At 40.1% G+C, this 14494-nt stretch overlaps 1 protein-coding gene across 6 annotated transcripts in view; it reads left to right on the forward strand.

Annotated features, from left to right (window-relative positions):
• The window catches only part of LOC100710612 (CD209 antigen-like protein E), a 79989-nt gene that overhangs the window by 5279 nt on the left and 60216 nt on the right, over positions 1 to 14494 (forward strand). For 2 of the 6 annotated variants that reach the window (XM_025902487.1, XM_025902490.1), the window contains exons 1-3: positions 517 to 698; positions 1215 to 1337; positions 1678 to 1755. The exons of 1 other annotated variant lie outside the window; for it this stretch is intronic. In XM_025902487.1, the coding sequence (XP_025758272.1) occupies positions 668 to 698; positions 1215 to 1337; positions 1678 to 1755 (232 nt within the window). In that variant the 5' untranslated portion in view covers positions 517 to 667. 3 more of the 6 variants (XM_025902481.1, XM_025902482.1, XM_025902480.1) reach the window with 3 other exon arrangements.

Here is a 14494-nt window from a genome sequence, read left to right on the forward strand (position 1 = left end):
ACTCATCGTTTGATTGCACTTGTCTGGTGCCTCCGTCGTTTGTTGTCTGGTCTGCAGTTGATCGATCTCGCTTCAAAAGTCAGTAATTAGTGCATAATCTGATTAAGTTACGTAAGCAAGGTGATAAATAAGTTCAAAGTTAAGAAATATTATAAGTAATTCATGCTATAAACAGTTAAGATGTGTGGGATTGAAATTTGCTCAGAGTGAGACATCGTTATCACAAGCGATCTTTGTATTGTATGTGCGGAAATGGGAGCGAGGGAGCGCTCTGATCATTTGCCTATCTTTGTTGTTGCATTTGTATGTAAGAGATCAGCACAATGTACCACAGGGACAGACATTTCAACAATAAATAAAGAAACCTTCCTTCAGTTATAATAAAAGCAGTTATTCTGACAGGAGGAGCCAGACTGCAGATGAAGCCTCCTCCCTCCTCTTTAGTCAACAGGAAGTTGCTTTTTTTAAGCTGTAAAACAGAAGTTAGAAGGAGTAAGGAAGCAATTAGAGTGAGCATCAAAGCTTAGCTACATCTGTTTTCTATTAAATGTATAAATAATTGAATATATGATAAATGACAAAGGAAGAATATTTTCAACATTTTGTTGTGTTTTGTGATTCAGAGACTGTTGGATTAAGTCTGAAGTCAGGATCGTGAAGTTTCAGCATGATGAGCCGTCCGCAGAGCTTCATAGAAGGTAAGAACATTAATGTGGTGGTAAAACAACAGGAAGGTGACGGAGCTTCAGTCAGATCTGAGTGATCATCATCAGACTTTTGATTAAAGTTGTGATGTTTGTGCTGGAATAGAACAACATTATATGTATACGACTTAAAAATATGTAGAGCCCACATTCATTATTTAATCATATGAATTTTTAAAATATTTTAATAAATCAGAAATGTAACAGTCAAAAGTAATTGATGAAGAAAGAGTGTTTAAAAGTTTTGCAAAATGAAGCTGTGAAGAGCAAAAACAAAAACAGGAACTGACCAAAAGGATTTGTGACATGTTAACATGTTTTGACTCAAGTGTTTCCTGTGCAAAGCATCTTAATCATCTTTAATGTTCTTGTATTGACACTCAGCTACAGTTCAGTGTGCTGTAATAGTACTAAAGTATTGTAACATGAGAAACTGTTTAAAACTGTTGTAACTGATAAATACACGCTTTTCTGAACTCTCACATTGTGTCTCCTCTAAATGTTCATCAGGTGAAGCTCCTGACTCTCAGCATGCAAAATCAAACAGAGGGTCAAAGGTCACCACAGAGAGAGTGGCCCTGGTGGTTCTCTGTATCCTGCTGGCAGCTGCTCTCATCGTTATTTATCGTCTCTGTGAGTTTGTGTGGTTTTCTTTTTCTTTCTGGAGTTAAAAAAAAAAATCAATGATCTAATTTTCTGTAAATTTAAATGAGAAGCAAAATATTTACAGTAAAGGTGTAAAACACTGCAGATTGCCCACATTGGCTCTGTTTTAATAGTGTTGCAGCAAATTAAGGATGCGCCCAACTTTTCAGAATTTTTTGAAAAATCTGTCTGTTTTTTTCTCTCATTTTTAAGTCAGCAGTTGAAAACATGAGAACTAAAGAAACACTGAAAACACAAAGCTACAAAAATCCTTTCAGTGTAAACAAACCTCACTGACTGACTGGTTTGTTTGTTCTTTTTTAATCAGCGTTTGACAAAATTAGAGCTAACAAAGAGCTCGAAAACCTGAAACATCACAAAATGAAGTGTGAAAGTAATCTGACAGGTAAGCATATACAGCTGATTGTTTCTAACCTTCAGTCTAAATCAAACTCATAACACACAGCTGAGTCGGTCTTTTTATTCCATGTAAATGATTATTTGTTTTTTAATTCAAGCTTTAGACAAAAACACATGATGAATGACTGATGACAGTTTTATTCTTTATTCTAACAGAGACTCTCTCTAAGATAAAACCATGCAGCACGGTGCAGCCGACCTGTCCAGGACCTAAAGTAATAAGTAAGTTATGGATTTTGTCTCTGAGACACAAACTTCAAGCTAAGTTCACACAAACATGAACAGTGATTCTTCCACCTGACTGAAGTCGTTGCTGTAATCTCTTCAAAGATGATCCTTGTTATAAATGTGCAGAAGGCTGGGAGCTACATGGAGGAAAGTGCTATTACTTCTCCAACAATAAATCATCCTGGAACAAGAGCAGAGATGAGTGTAGAGCTAAAGGAGGAGACCTGGTTAAGATAGACAGCAGTACGGAGCAGGTATGAAACACTGCTGCAGGTTCATGTTCTCACATGTTTTATCACATCTTTATGTTTCACCTTCTCAGCACAGAAAAGTCTAACAAGGTGATTTTCATCTTCTTTTCCTGATCAGAGTTTCCTGGAGAGAAGACTGAGAGATGTAATGACTGAAGCTGAGGACAAGTTCTGGATCGGACTGACAGACTCAGCAGTAGAGGGCAGATGGGTGTGGGTGGACGGATCATCACTGAATGAAAGGTTTGATTGTTGTGAAAATATATTTTTTTCACTTCCAGAATTAAAGTTGCCAGTTTTTACTAAACTAATTATTTTTGTTCTTTATCTCTTAGTTTGAGGTTTTGGAGTGGCAAAGAGCCAGACAATTGGAAAGGGCACAACGGTGAATATCCTGATGGAGAGGACTGTGCAAAGATGGGAGAACAAGGTGGAGCTAAAGATCTGAAGTGTTGGTTTGATGCATTTTGCTCAAATCCTCACAGAAGTATTTGTGAGAAAGCAGCAGTAAAAGGACAGTTTTAAAAAAGTATGTGACTGAAATTCACGTATGAAACACCAGAATGAAGTGATGTAATTTTTAAAAATAATGCCACAAACAGAAATAAAATGAAAACAGTAAAATAAACACGAGTAATATTTAGTATCTGATACTTTTCAGTTTTGATGTGATTAACATGTAAACGAAATGTGGGAGCACCTGTGAAATTCATTAAACTTTTAAAAAATAATAAATGATCCTGTTTTGTAAAATTAAAGCCATCTAGAAAATTACAAAACATTTGTGATACTGAATCAGTGAGTACATCATATAACTACAGAAGAAACTATGAATTATTTTTTTGTCACTTTTACAGGAAAAAGAAAGGAACAAAGAAAGAAAGACGTGTGAAGTGTTACAATGGAATAAGTAATTCACGTCAGTGTTATTAAAAACAGGAAGTACTGTAAGTGTTATGTCACATGTAACATCGAGCCATCCAGTAGAAGATAATGAGGCTGTGGTTCTCAGTTTTCAGTGTGAGAAGCTTTTTGTAACTGTTATAAATGATCCACATTTCTCAATTTTCACATCTGCGGCTCCTGAAAAATGATCATCAGGTGAAGCTCCTGACACTTAACATGCAAAATCAAACAGAGGGTCAAAGGTCGCCTCTGACATTGTGGCACTGCTGGTTCTCTGTGTTCTCCTGACAGCTGCTTGCATTGTTATTCATCTTCTCTGAGGTTTTGCTTTTATTCAAATGTGTGTCTGAATTCTAAGAAACTAAATAAGCGACAGAATATTTACTGTTAGTATAAAATCCTGGTGTTTTCAGCCATCTTATGACCTCATTGTTTTAACCTTCGCTTTTGTATTGTGTGTATTTTTAATTTTAGAAAATGTGGTTTTATCCAGGATCTGAATCAATACAGGCAACAAAAAAAATCCTTACGAAATCCCCCAAAATTCCTTTTAATAAAGGCAAACAACAACAACAAGCAAATACTTGCTCCCCTCAAGTGGGAAACTGGCAACGTTCATTCATTTGTATGTGGCTACTGATCTTTTATATACTAATAATTTATATGGAGGGCAGCACGGTGTCACTGCAAAAAGGTCCACTGTTCGAATCCAACATCTGGGTGGGAGCTTTCTGAGTGGATCCTCTCTGGGTACTCTGGCTTCCTCCTACAGTCCAAAAACATGGGGCTAATGAGGTTCGGCTAATTGGTGATTCTAAAATTGCTCATAAAAATAGTTGTTTGTGCAAATACTTGTCGATCTCTCTGTGTGAGCCCTGTGACAGACTGATAACCTGTCTAGCGTGTACCCTGCCTCTGCTATGGTAGCTGGGACAGGCTCCAGCCTGATAAGGAAGAAGAGAATGGATGGATGGATAAAACCTTGTCAGGTAAACATATGTGACACACCATAATGTGGAGTCACATTATTCAATATGAGTTACATGTCAAAGAAGGATCTTCATTTTAAGATTTAAGTGTAATTTTAGGTGTAGTGGGATCCTAAGTTACGCCACAAGGGGCCCTTCTAGATCTGTCAGAAGCAAGAGAGAAAACACACTACCCTCCAACCATCTCATCATTTACCATTTTTTCATGTAAATAAGTAATAAAATTATACATGTGGTCCATATAATTGATAAACCAAGTAAAGGTAAAACATGGCCAGTAGTTTTTTGTGGTGGGACTTGAATTGCTTTGTTTTCCTCTTTGAAATGTAACAGGTTGCTGCTAGACAGCAACAGCTGGCTTAGCTCACCGCAGTCACGACATGTAAACTTGAAAAAAATTTGCGCACCTACACCTTATAAACATTTAATATGCGCTCACTTTTCATGGTGCCTTTAGGTGCACCTCGTGAATTCAGCAATTTATACTCCCATGCAAAAGGTTGTTTTAAAGGCTGTTTTCCATATTTGGGAAAAAAATATTTGTCATCAGAAGAATATATAGGGCACCTTTGTGGGGGGGTGAGGAGAGGGGTGGGGGTGGGGGTATGCCCCCCACACCCCCATTGCCGAGCTTAAAAACTGGCACCTTTTGCACGTACGAGCACATGCACATGCACATGCACTCTCATGCACGCGCATTCACTCATCCGAAAAAGGGGCACTTCCGGGCCATGCGGACCGCAAGGACCTACTGCGCATGCTCTGTCTCCTCCTACTGGGCGTGTTTTAAAGAAAATAGCTATATATTGGAGCAAAAAGGGTTAGGTTTTTATAGTGTTTTTCATGGGAGACCCTCCACACTTTCAGCAAGAATTTCCACCTCCAACTATGGCATTCACATCAGACATCTGAGCAGCCTCTGACCCTCTAGGTATGTCTGCAGACATCAGATCTTCAGCACTCCATCAAGAGTCTACAGAGACTGATTTTAATTTTGCGTTTAGAGGTGTGTGCGGGTATGTTTATTCAATTAAATATAGTGATGGAAAAGTGACCCTGTGTGTAGATTCTGGTGAGGGGGAGATTTGGGGAGTTGGCGGGACACACTCTATGTCTATCAAAAACTGGAAACTGTTTCGCTCAGTCAGGGCTGGACTGGGACAAAAAAATTGGCCCGGGCATTTTGACTGGTGACCGGCCCACCAGGTATTATAGGAAAAACCATAAAGCCTTTGAATGAAAACAAACATTGTTGTCACAGTGATGTACACTGTCGTGTTGGTATATATGTATCAGTCTAATAAACTTAAACCTACACCATCCTCCCTATTCTGGTATTCTAAACAGTACCCGAAAGTAGACTGCTTGGTCGAGTTAACCTCCTGAACTATCTACAACACATGGTGAAAACCTGAAATTAAGACAGAGAAGACTAGAGGTGAGATATGATCATTACTGATTACTGATGACAGATTTAGATATATTTTCATAAACCATTCATTTGCCACATCAATAAACAGCATGGCAGGGCAAAATATTTTTTCTAACATTGCAACCTTTAAAAAGTGAAAGGAGACAGAAAGACAGGTGAGAAAGAATAAAACTTAACTGACTTTTTGGTGGCTTTTTACACACAGTACTGGTACAGTATCTAGAAAATGTGGGAAAATGCTGGCATCATAAACAGTACTTACCTACTTCTGAAGAAATTATGATGGGACCCTAAAATAATTACTATGTACAATAATGGATTCCTATACATTTAGATAAAAACGTTTGTTGTAAGATTCAGATAATTATTTGTTGAAAGCGAGACATTTTAAATGAGAATAAGAAAGAAAAGTATTTCCTTGTCCCCCCCTTTCCCTGTTAATGCCCTACCTGGCCCCCTGGCATAACTTTGCTAGATCCGCCCCTGCACAGTTACCAGCTGTCAGCTACGTAGAAAAGGATCCTGGTGTTATTTGTCTCTCAGAAACAGTTCATAACTTCCCTTCAACTCATTTCTGTCACCTAAAAGGTAAACCTGTTTCTCCATCACCTGTTCAGCTCTGATGATTCAGTAAGGACATCTCCTGGTTTCATCTTCATGTTTCCCACTCACCAGATATCCAAACCGACATCATGACCAGCAGGTTTTACAGCTGTGGCTCCAGCAAACATCAGCTGATACTAGAAATTAATATTAAATAAATTCTAACAACAGCTGATCAAGCTTAAACGTGCTGCTGTTGTTTAGCGCGACATCCGCTGGTTTCTTCTTTCTGGCGCAAAGTGGGCGATAAACAAACAAGAGAGAAAAGCCGATCAGCTGATCATTGATCAGTTTCATGACTGAAGTAGAAACAGGACAGAGAGGGGGAGAGAATGAGAGAAGAAGATGCAGCTGTGCAGCAAAGACACAGAATAACTCCAGCTTTGTGTCTTTTTCATTGTAGCTGAAGTCCGGGACAAACTGTTCCTTTCACCTCAATACGAAACTGAATACGAGACCATTCCGTTTTTTACGGGACAGTTTGAAACTCTAATAACTAACCTTATAAATAAAATAAGATCAAACAAGTTCAAAATCAATAACAACATAGCACCCGCCCAACTTATTATAAACTCTGTCATGCTAGCTAGTACGAGTTATTGTAAATGACTGTAAAAAGTCAGCACAACGAAAATAAACTCCACCTAAACTTGGTTTATACCTGACCCGGATAGACTGCAGGTCATAACTTCTTACCTGAAGTTCAGTTCACCGCCTCAGGTCTCTGCTCCTCCTGCCTTTCCGTCATCCACCTGCCAGCGTGGTGCATCTGCTGGCCTCCACCACTTGCTAATGTTACTGAATCTGTGGAAGCTCCGCCATAGCCACCACCAAACAATTGAGTTATTTTTACACATCTCCCAGCATCTGGCCAATCCACCACCTTTCAGTGTTTATACCGTTACGGGAAAAAACGAAAAAAAAGAGAAAGAAACAAAACCATCGGCCCATAAAAACGAAAAATCACCATCGGCCCACCGGGCAAATGCCCGGTATGCCCGATGGCCAGTCCAGCTATGCGCTCAGTCGTCTGTCCGGACGTGGATCGAACAGGGGTTCCCGGAGATGCTTTATGTTTCACAATGGGTCAGTCCAACAGGGCCTGAACTCTACCGTGTAGAAGCGGACTGTTTCAATCGTCCTGGTGACGACTTCATTTTTCTTAGTGTGGGTGAAGACAGGGAGGGTGTAATTGCGGACCGTGGCCTTGAAAACTGGAGGTTGAACCCATACCCCCTCAGCCTTGAAGAACGTTTATCATGGTTTAAGGATTTTTTTATTCAGTGGTCAGACTGGAGAGCACTGCAGCGGGTGTTTAATGAGGTCGATAAGCCTATCAAGAGAGACAAGGTCAACTCTTCTTATGAGAATATTAGGAAGCGTCTTGTATATGATCAGCACGCACATGGCCCGAAGATTGGTTTACCTTCTGCCCTGTTCAGGCCAAAAATCATCAAAAACCCTGAGGACTGAAAAAAACAAAAAAAACAAATGGTAGGTTGTCTATGTGTGAGAGACATTGGTATTATACCCGATATTTAAAAAAAATGCAATGTATGGATTTCTTTTACAGACAACATCTGCCATATTGTGGACCGCTCAGAGTCTCCCCCTCCAGCACTGCTAATCCAGACCCCGCCGACTCCTCCCCCCTCTCCAGGATGCTCACAGGACTCTGCAGGATCACACCCCTCTGAGGAAACGGAAATCAACATTAAACTCGCAACCTTCCACCTGCTGTCGATGGCACTGAATGAGTATGTGCAGGAGATATGTTATGGATGCCCCAGCCAGTTACAGCACAGTTGCTTGTTTGAATTGCCTGTGTTTTTGTTCGAGACCTACTATGATGAGGTGATGGAAAAGCTCCAGATGCCCCGATTCATCCCAGCCATCCATCTGTTTGTATCCTCATACAGCGTCTGTGAGACTAAAGCACAAATCATCAGCACTGCAGAGCGTCTTCTGTGTGAACTGAGATCAGTGCCGCACATTGTATGCACCATTGATGAGAATGTCGGATACCTGCTAAATACCAATCATCACACCCGCGGTGTTAAATCAGCGCTGCACCACATGGTTGGAAACTACTGGTCTGGGAGACACAAGATTTAATGTACATCTGTTATAAAAACCTTACTGTGCACTACACAGAAAATTAAATAAAAACGTATGTTAACACTTTTTTCTGGTCATATGTGTTTGGTCAAAGTGATTATGGAAAACACGCTGAGAAAAATATATCACAACCCTGCACACCGGGGTGTAGGAAGTGTAAAGAAGCTCCGTATTGCTGTCAGTGAGGCAACAGGCTTAAAGTCGTCATTACCTGACGTGGAGCGTTTTTTAAAAGGAGATGACACATATACTCTTCATAAACCTGCAAGGATACATTTCCCCAGAAATAGAGTTTTGGTTAACGGGATTGACAAACAGTTTCAAGCTGATTTGGTTGACATGCATGAATATTCTGCGGATAATGATAATGTTAGGTACTTATTGACATGCATAGATGTGTTTTCTAAGTATGCATGGGTTAGGTGCCTTGAAACCAAGACAGGACAGGCTGTTGCTGAGGCTTTTGGTGATATTCTGAGAGAGGGCCGTGTGCCTGAAAAACTCCAAACAGATTTAGGGAAGGAATTTTATAATAAACATTTAAAAAAAAACTAATGGAGCAGTATAACATCACACATTTTTCAACCTTTAGTGAAATGAAATCATGTGTGGTAGAGCGTTTTAACCGTACCTTAAAGGGGAAAATGTGGAAATACTTAACATCAGTTAACTCGCGAAGATACAGGGAGTGCAGAATTATTAGGCAAGTTGTATTTTTGAGGAATAATTTTATTATTGAACAACAACCATGTTCTCAATGAACCCAAAAAACTCATTAATATCAAAGCTGAATGTTTTTGGAAGTAGTTTTTAGTTTGTTTTTAGTTTTAGCTATTTTAGGGGGATATCTGTGTGTGCAGGTGACTATTACTGTGCAGAATTATTAGGCAACTTAACAAAAAACAAATATATACCTATTTCAATTATTTACCAATATAACATCTCCACATTCACAAATATACATTTCTGACATTCAAAAACAAAACAAAAACAAATCAGCGACCAATATAGCCACCTTTCTTTGCAAGGACACTCAAAAGCCTGCCATCCATGGATTCTGTCAGTGTTTTGATCTGTTCACCATCAACATTGCGTGCAGCAGCAACCACAGCCTCCCAGACACTGTTCAGAGAGGTGTACTGTTTTCCCTCCTTGTAAATCTCACATTTGATGATGGACCACAGGTTCTCAATGGGTTCAGATCAGGTGAACAAGGAGGCCATGTCATTAGTTTTTCCTCTTTTAAACCCTTTCTTGCCAGCCACGCTGTGGAGTACTTGGACGCGTGTGATGGAGCATCGTCCTGCATGAAAATCATGTTTTTCTTGAAGGATGCAGACTTCTTCCTGTACCACTGCTTGAAGAAGGTGTCTTCCAGAAACTGGCAGTAGGACTGGGAGTTGAGCTTGACTCCATCCTCAACCCGAAAAGGCCCCACAAGCTCATCTTTGATGATACCAGCCCAAACCAGTACTCCACCTCCACCTTGCTGGCGTCTGAGTCGGACTGGAGCTCTCTGCCCTTTACCAATCCAGCCACGGGCCCATCCATCTGGCCCATCAAGACTCACTCTCATTTCATCAGTCCATAAAACCTTAGAAAACTCAGTCTTGAGATATTTCTTGGCCCAGTCTTGACGTTTCAGCTTGTGTGTCTTGTTCAGTGGTGGTCGTCTTTCAGCCTTTCTTACCTTGGCCATGTCTCTGAGTATTGCACACCTTGTGCTTTTGGGCACTCCAGTGATGTTGCAGCTCTGAAATATGGCCAAACTGGTGGCAAGTGGCATCTTGGCAGCTGCACGCTTGACTTTTCTCAGTTCATGGGCAGTTATTTTGCGCCTTGGTTTTTCCACACGCTTCTTGCGACCCTGTTGACTATTTTGAATGAAACGCTTGATTGTTCGATGATCACGCTTCAGAAGCTTTGCAATTTTAAGACTGCTGCATCCCTCTGCAAGATATCTCACTATTTTTGACTTTTCTGAGCCTGTCAAGTCCTTCTTTTGACCCATTTTGCCAAAGGAAAGGAAGTTGCCTAATAATTATGCACACCTGATATAGGGTGTTGATGTCATTAGACCACACCCCTTCTCATTACAGAGATGCACATCACCTAATATGCTTAATTGGTAGTAGGCTTTCGAGCCTATACAGCTTGGAGTAAGACAACATGCATGAAGAGGATGATGTGGACAAAATACTCATTTGCCTAATAATTCTGCACTCCCTGTATGTTAATGTGATCCAAGATCTTGTACAGGCCTATAACATGTCTTATCACAGCTCTATCAAAATGACCCCCGCCGAGGTGTGCAAAGATAATGAGAAAAGAGTCTTTAACACCCTGTACAAAATGAAACCCCAAAAACCGGTGACTTTTAAATTTAATGTGGGCGATACAGTGAGAATATCTAAACTACGCGGCATATTCCGAAAGGGTTACCATCAGACCTACACAGATGAGTTCTTTACCATAAAGGAACGTTTAGGAAGAGACCCTCCCATATACAAACTAGAGGATCTCACAGGAGCTGCAGTGAAAGGTGTATTTTACGAACCTGAGATACAGCAGGTGACTACTGACAAAAACACAAGTTTTAAAATAGAGAAAATACTTGGCAGAAAAAAAGAGGGCCGAAAAAAGTTAGCGCTGGTCAAATGGCTCGGTTGGCCTTCTCTTTTTAATTCATGGACCCTGAAAAAGACATCATTGAAGTGTGATTAACAGAGACGCCGCATCTCTGCATACTTTCATTCTGCACTAGGCAAAGACTGAGGAAGGAAGGAATAAAACGAACAACAACAACGCAGGCTTTTATGTGAGCCTCTTCTCAAATGCTTCAGCACATGTTTATCCAAGCAATAAGATATCTAATTTTAGAACAAAGCTAGCAAAACCTATTGTTTTAAATGAACTGTATGAGGTTGGTGTTATAGAATTTCAATACCCTAGACTATGGTTGTCTTTTCCGCAATCAGATTCGCGAGTGGAAATTTATGATCCAGTCAAAGATGGAGCATTGTCCATAACCGCGATTGAGCTGTCTGTGGGTCATTATGCATCTGTGCTGCAGATAATAAAAGAATTAAATTTTAAATGTCAGCAACATCAAGCCACTAGCAACATTAAAACACAGTGAAGTTAGTAACTATGTTAGTGTTATGGGCCCGAGGGGCACAGTTCTCACATTTAGAGGGAGACTGGCAGAAATCTTAGGATTCAAATCAGAAGACCCATTTGTACTTCATTATAAAAACACATACGCACCACATCCTGCAGACATATACAGCGGAAAATATAACATTTTTATTTATGCAGATATCGCTGATTACCAGCTTGTGGGCGACGCCCATGTGCGGCTATTAAGAGCAATAAATATAACAGACGATGACCGTCGGGTAGCCATTCTTCAATTTGACAGGCCACACTACACACCAGTCTCGAAATCCTTAATCGATGACATAGAAATTGATTTGAAGGACGACCAAAATCAACACATACCCTTTTTTTATACGGAAAGGAGTTTGTCAAGCTCCACTTCCGGCCCACAAGACACCATTTTTAAAAAATAAGGATGCCTGTCTACAACACAGATGAAGCAAAATATGTAAGATATTGTTTAAATCAGGCTGGCGGCGAATTGAATGGTTATATTGGGACTAGCACACAATTTGGGGCAGGTCTGGGAGGTTTGTTCCGCAGCCTGTTTAGATTTGCTGTACCGTTGTTTAAAAAAGGAGTCAGCATAGTCAAACCCCACCTAAAAACAGCAGCATCAGGCATAGTGTCTGATGTCATATCCAACATAACCAAGCCAACATCTACTAAGCAGGATGGCAATGGCTTGTATGTGTATACACCCAAACCTTCTAAGACCCCTCCCACTGCACGCATGCGTGATACACCGCCGCCTAAAAAGCGTAAAACGACAAAACCTGCCAGGAAAGCCACCAAACGGAGACAACCACGCGGAGTGAAAAGACCCAGAACCAGTCGTTCAAAAACTACAGCATTTGACATATTCTAAATGGCTCTGTTACACAACCAATCAGGAGAATGTCTAAAAACAGAGCTCGATCTTTTTACTGTCCCATACACAGAGGTGGAAAGTAACGAATTACATTTACTTGCGTTACTGTAATTGAGTAGTTTTTTTGTGTATTTGGTAAATGGCCTGTATTTGTATAGCGCTTTACACATCCAGTCATCCACCCATTCACACACTGGTGATGGCAAGCTACATGTAGCCACAGCCACCCTGGGGCGCACTGACAGAGGCGAGGCTGCCGGACACTGGCGCCACCGGGCCCTCTGGCCACCACCAGTGTGTTGCCCAAGACACAACAACCGAGACCGTCCGAGCCGGGGCTCGAACCGACAACCTTCCGATTACAAGGCGAACTCCCAACTTTTGAGCCACGATCGCCCCTTGTACTTTTTAAAGTCATTTTTCAAGTCTGTAATTTTACTTTTACTTAAGTATATTTTTTAAAAAGTATTGTAGTTCGCTACGTTTTCAATCACACCCGTTACTGAGTAAATTAAAAATAAAAAAAAACATTGCGCTTTGGAAATACTGCAGGGAATGATGGGTAGTAGAACAAATTGGTGCTAAGGTCACGTTAAAGATGGAGTCTGACATCGGTGTTATGGATCCAGTGAAAAAAGAAGCCCTGTCGAATTCTGCTGACCCTGAACTCAAAGAAACGGATGTGAACCCCTGGCAGTATTTAAGGGACCATTTCGGCTTCAAGTGCAAGAAAGGCAACAGCTTTATTATGCAGTGTAAGCTGTGTTTGCCCAGAGAGACCGAGTTAGCAGCTTTTAAAAATTCCACATCAAACCTGCGCAAGCATGTAGAGGTAAGTTAAATACAACTCGTACTGTTATGGTAGCAAAAAGGCTGTGCTCAAATTAATCACATTAAGTTAAGTAATCTGTGAAGAACACAGATAATGTTGGTTGGTACCAGAGATGGGCAGTAACGCGTTACTTGTAACGCGTTACTGTAATCTGATTACCTTTTTCAAGTAACGAGTAATGTAAGGGATTACTATTGCAAAAACGGTAATTAGATTACTGTTACTTTCACGTAGGAATGCTGCGTTACTGCGTTACTAAAACCGTGATTTTTTGCGAGAATGTCTCATGACAGTGACGTAAGCGAGTGCGACGTTCGTGACAACAGCTGTGTGCAGATCATAATATATCGAGTGCGGGGCAGAGTGTAGCATGCAGCGTTCAAAGCGTGGAAGTACTGACCTTATTTTGAGTTTGATTCCATAAAAAATGACAAAAACATTAGTGTCCGTTGTGCATGGGAAGAAAACTTCTTTTTACAGCGAAAAAACCCCCTAAACTTCCAAGCAAGCACCGAATGTACTACGACATAATGTGAAATTCACAGAGAAACTCGTGGATTCTTCCACTGACCGCTGCGGCACACCTGCACCAGGGTAAACCTCCGCCTAACCCACTCCTGCTTTACAGGTGAAAATACAGCAACAGAACCGCTAGTCTTTGATTTTATTTATTTTCTGCTGTGTTTTACTTTCATCTATTTGAAAGAGTGAGTGTAAACACAAAAAAATATTTTATTTTATGTGCTGGAATGTGCAGAAAATAGGTTTAAATGTTAAACAAATTTCTTCCAGTCAGAGAATGTTGCATATAATTAAGTTTTTGCTTGATGCATAATGTTAAAAGATTTAAAGTTTAAAGTTTTAAAAAGAGACGTTTCCATTTGATTACATTTTGTATGATGGATTATGCAGAAAAAGTAGAATTGGGCTGAAAGATCTATCACTTTATCACCTATTCAGGTTGTAAATCGTGTTTTTAAAAAGTAACTAAGTAACTAAGTAATTAATTACTTTTGAAAATAAGTAATCAGTAAAGTAACGGGATTACTTTTTCGGGGAAGTAATCAGTAATTAGTAACTGATTACTTTTTTCAAGTAACTTGACCAACACTGGTTGGTACTAGCAACTTGCTGTAATCGGGCACGTTGTTGTCCACGCAACTTACATTTTTTTTACTGCGTAGGTAAATTGCCAAAAGAAAATGTGTTTACCTATGTTTTTCCTGTTTGTTAATAATAATAATTTATTTAAAAAAATAGTTAAATTAAAGACAGAAGCGGCTACTTTCTTACTTAACCCACATATGTTCACACTGCAGGCAAAAGAATAACAGAA

The sequence above is a fragment of the Oreochromis niloticus genome, linkage group LG22, assembly GCF_001858045.2.
Source record: "Oreochromis niloticus isolate F11D_XX linkage group LG22, O_niloticus_UMD_NMBU, whole genome shotgun sequence".
Lineage (NCBI taxonomy): Eukaryota > Metazoa > Chordata > Actinopteri > Cichliformes > Cichlidae > Oreochromis > Oreochromis niloticus.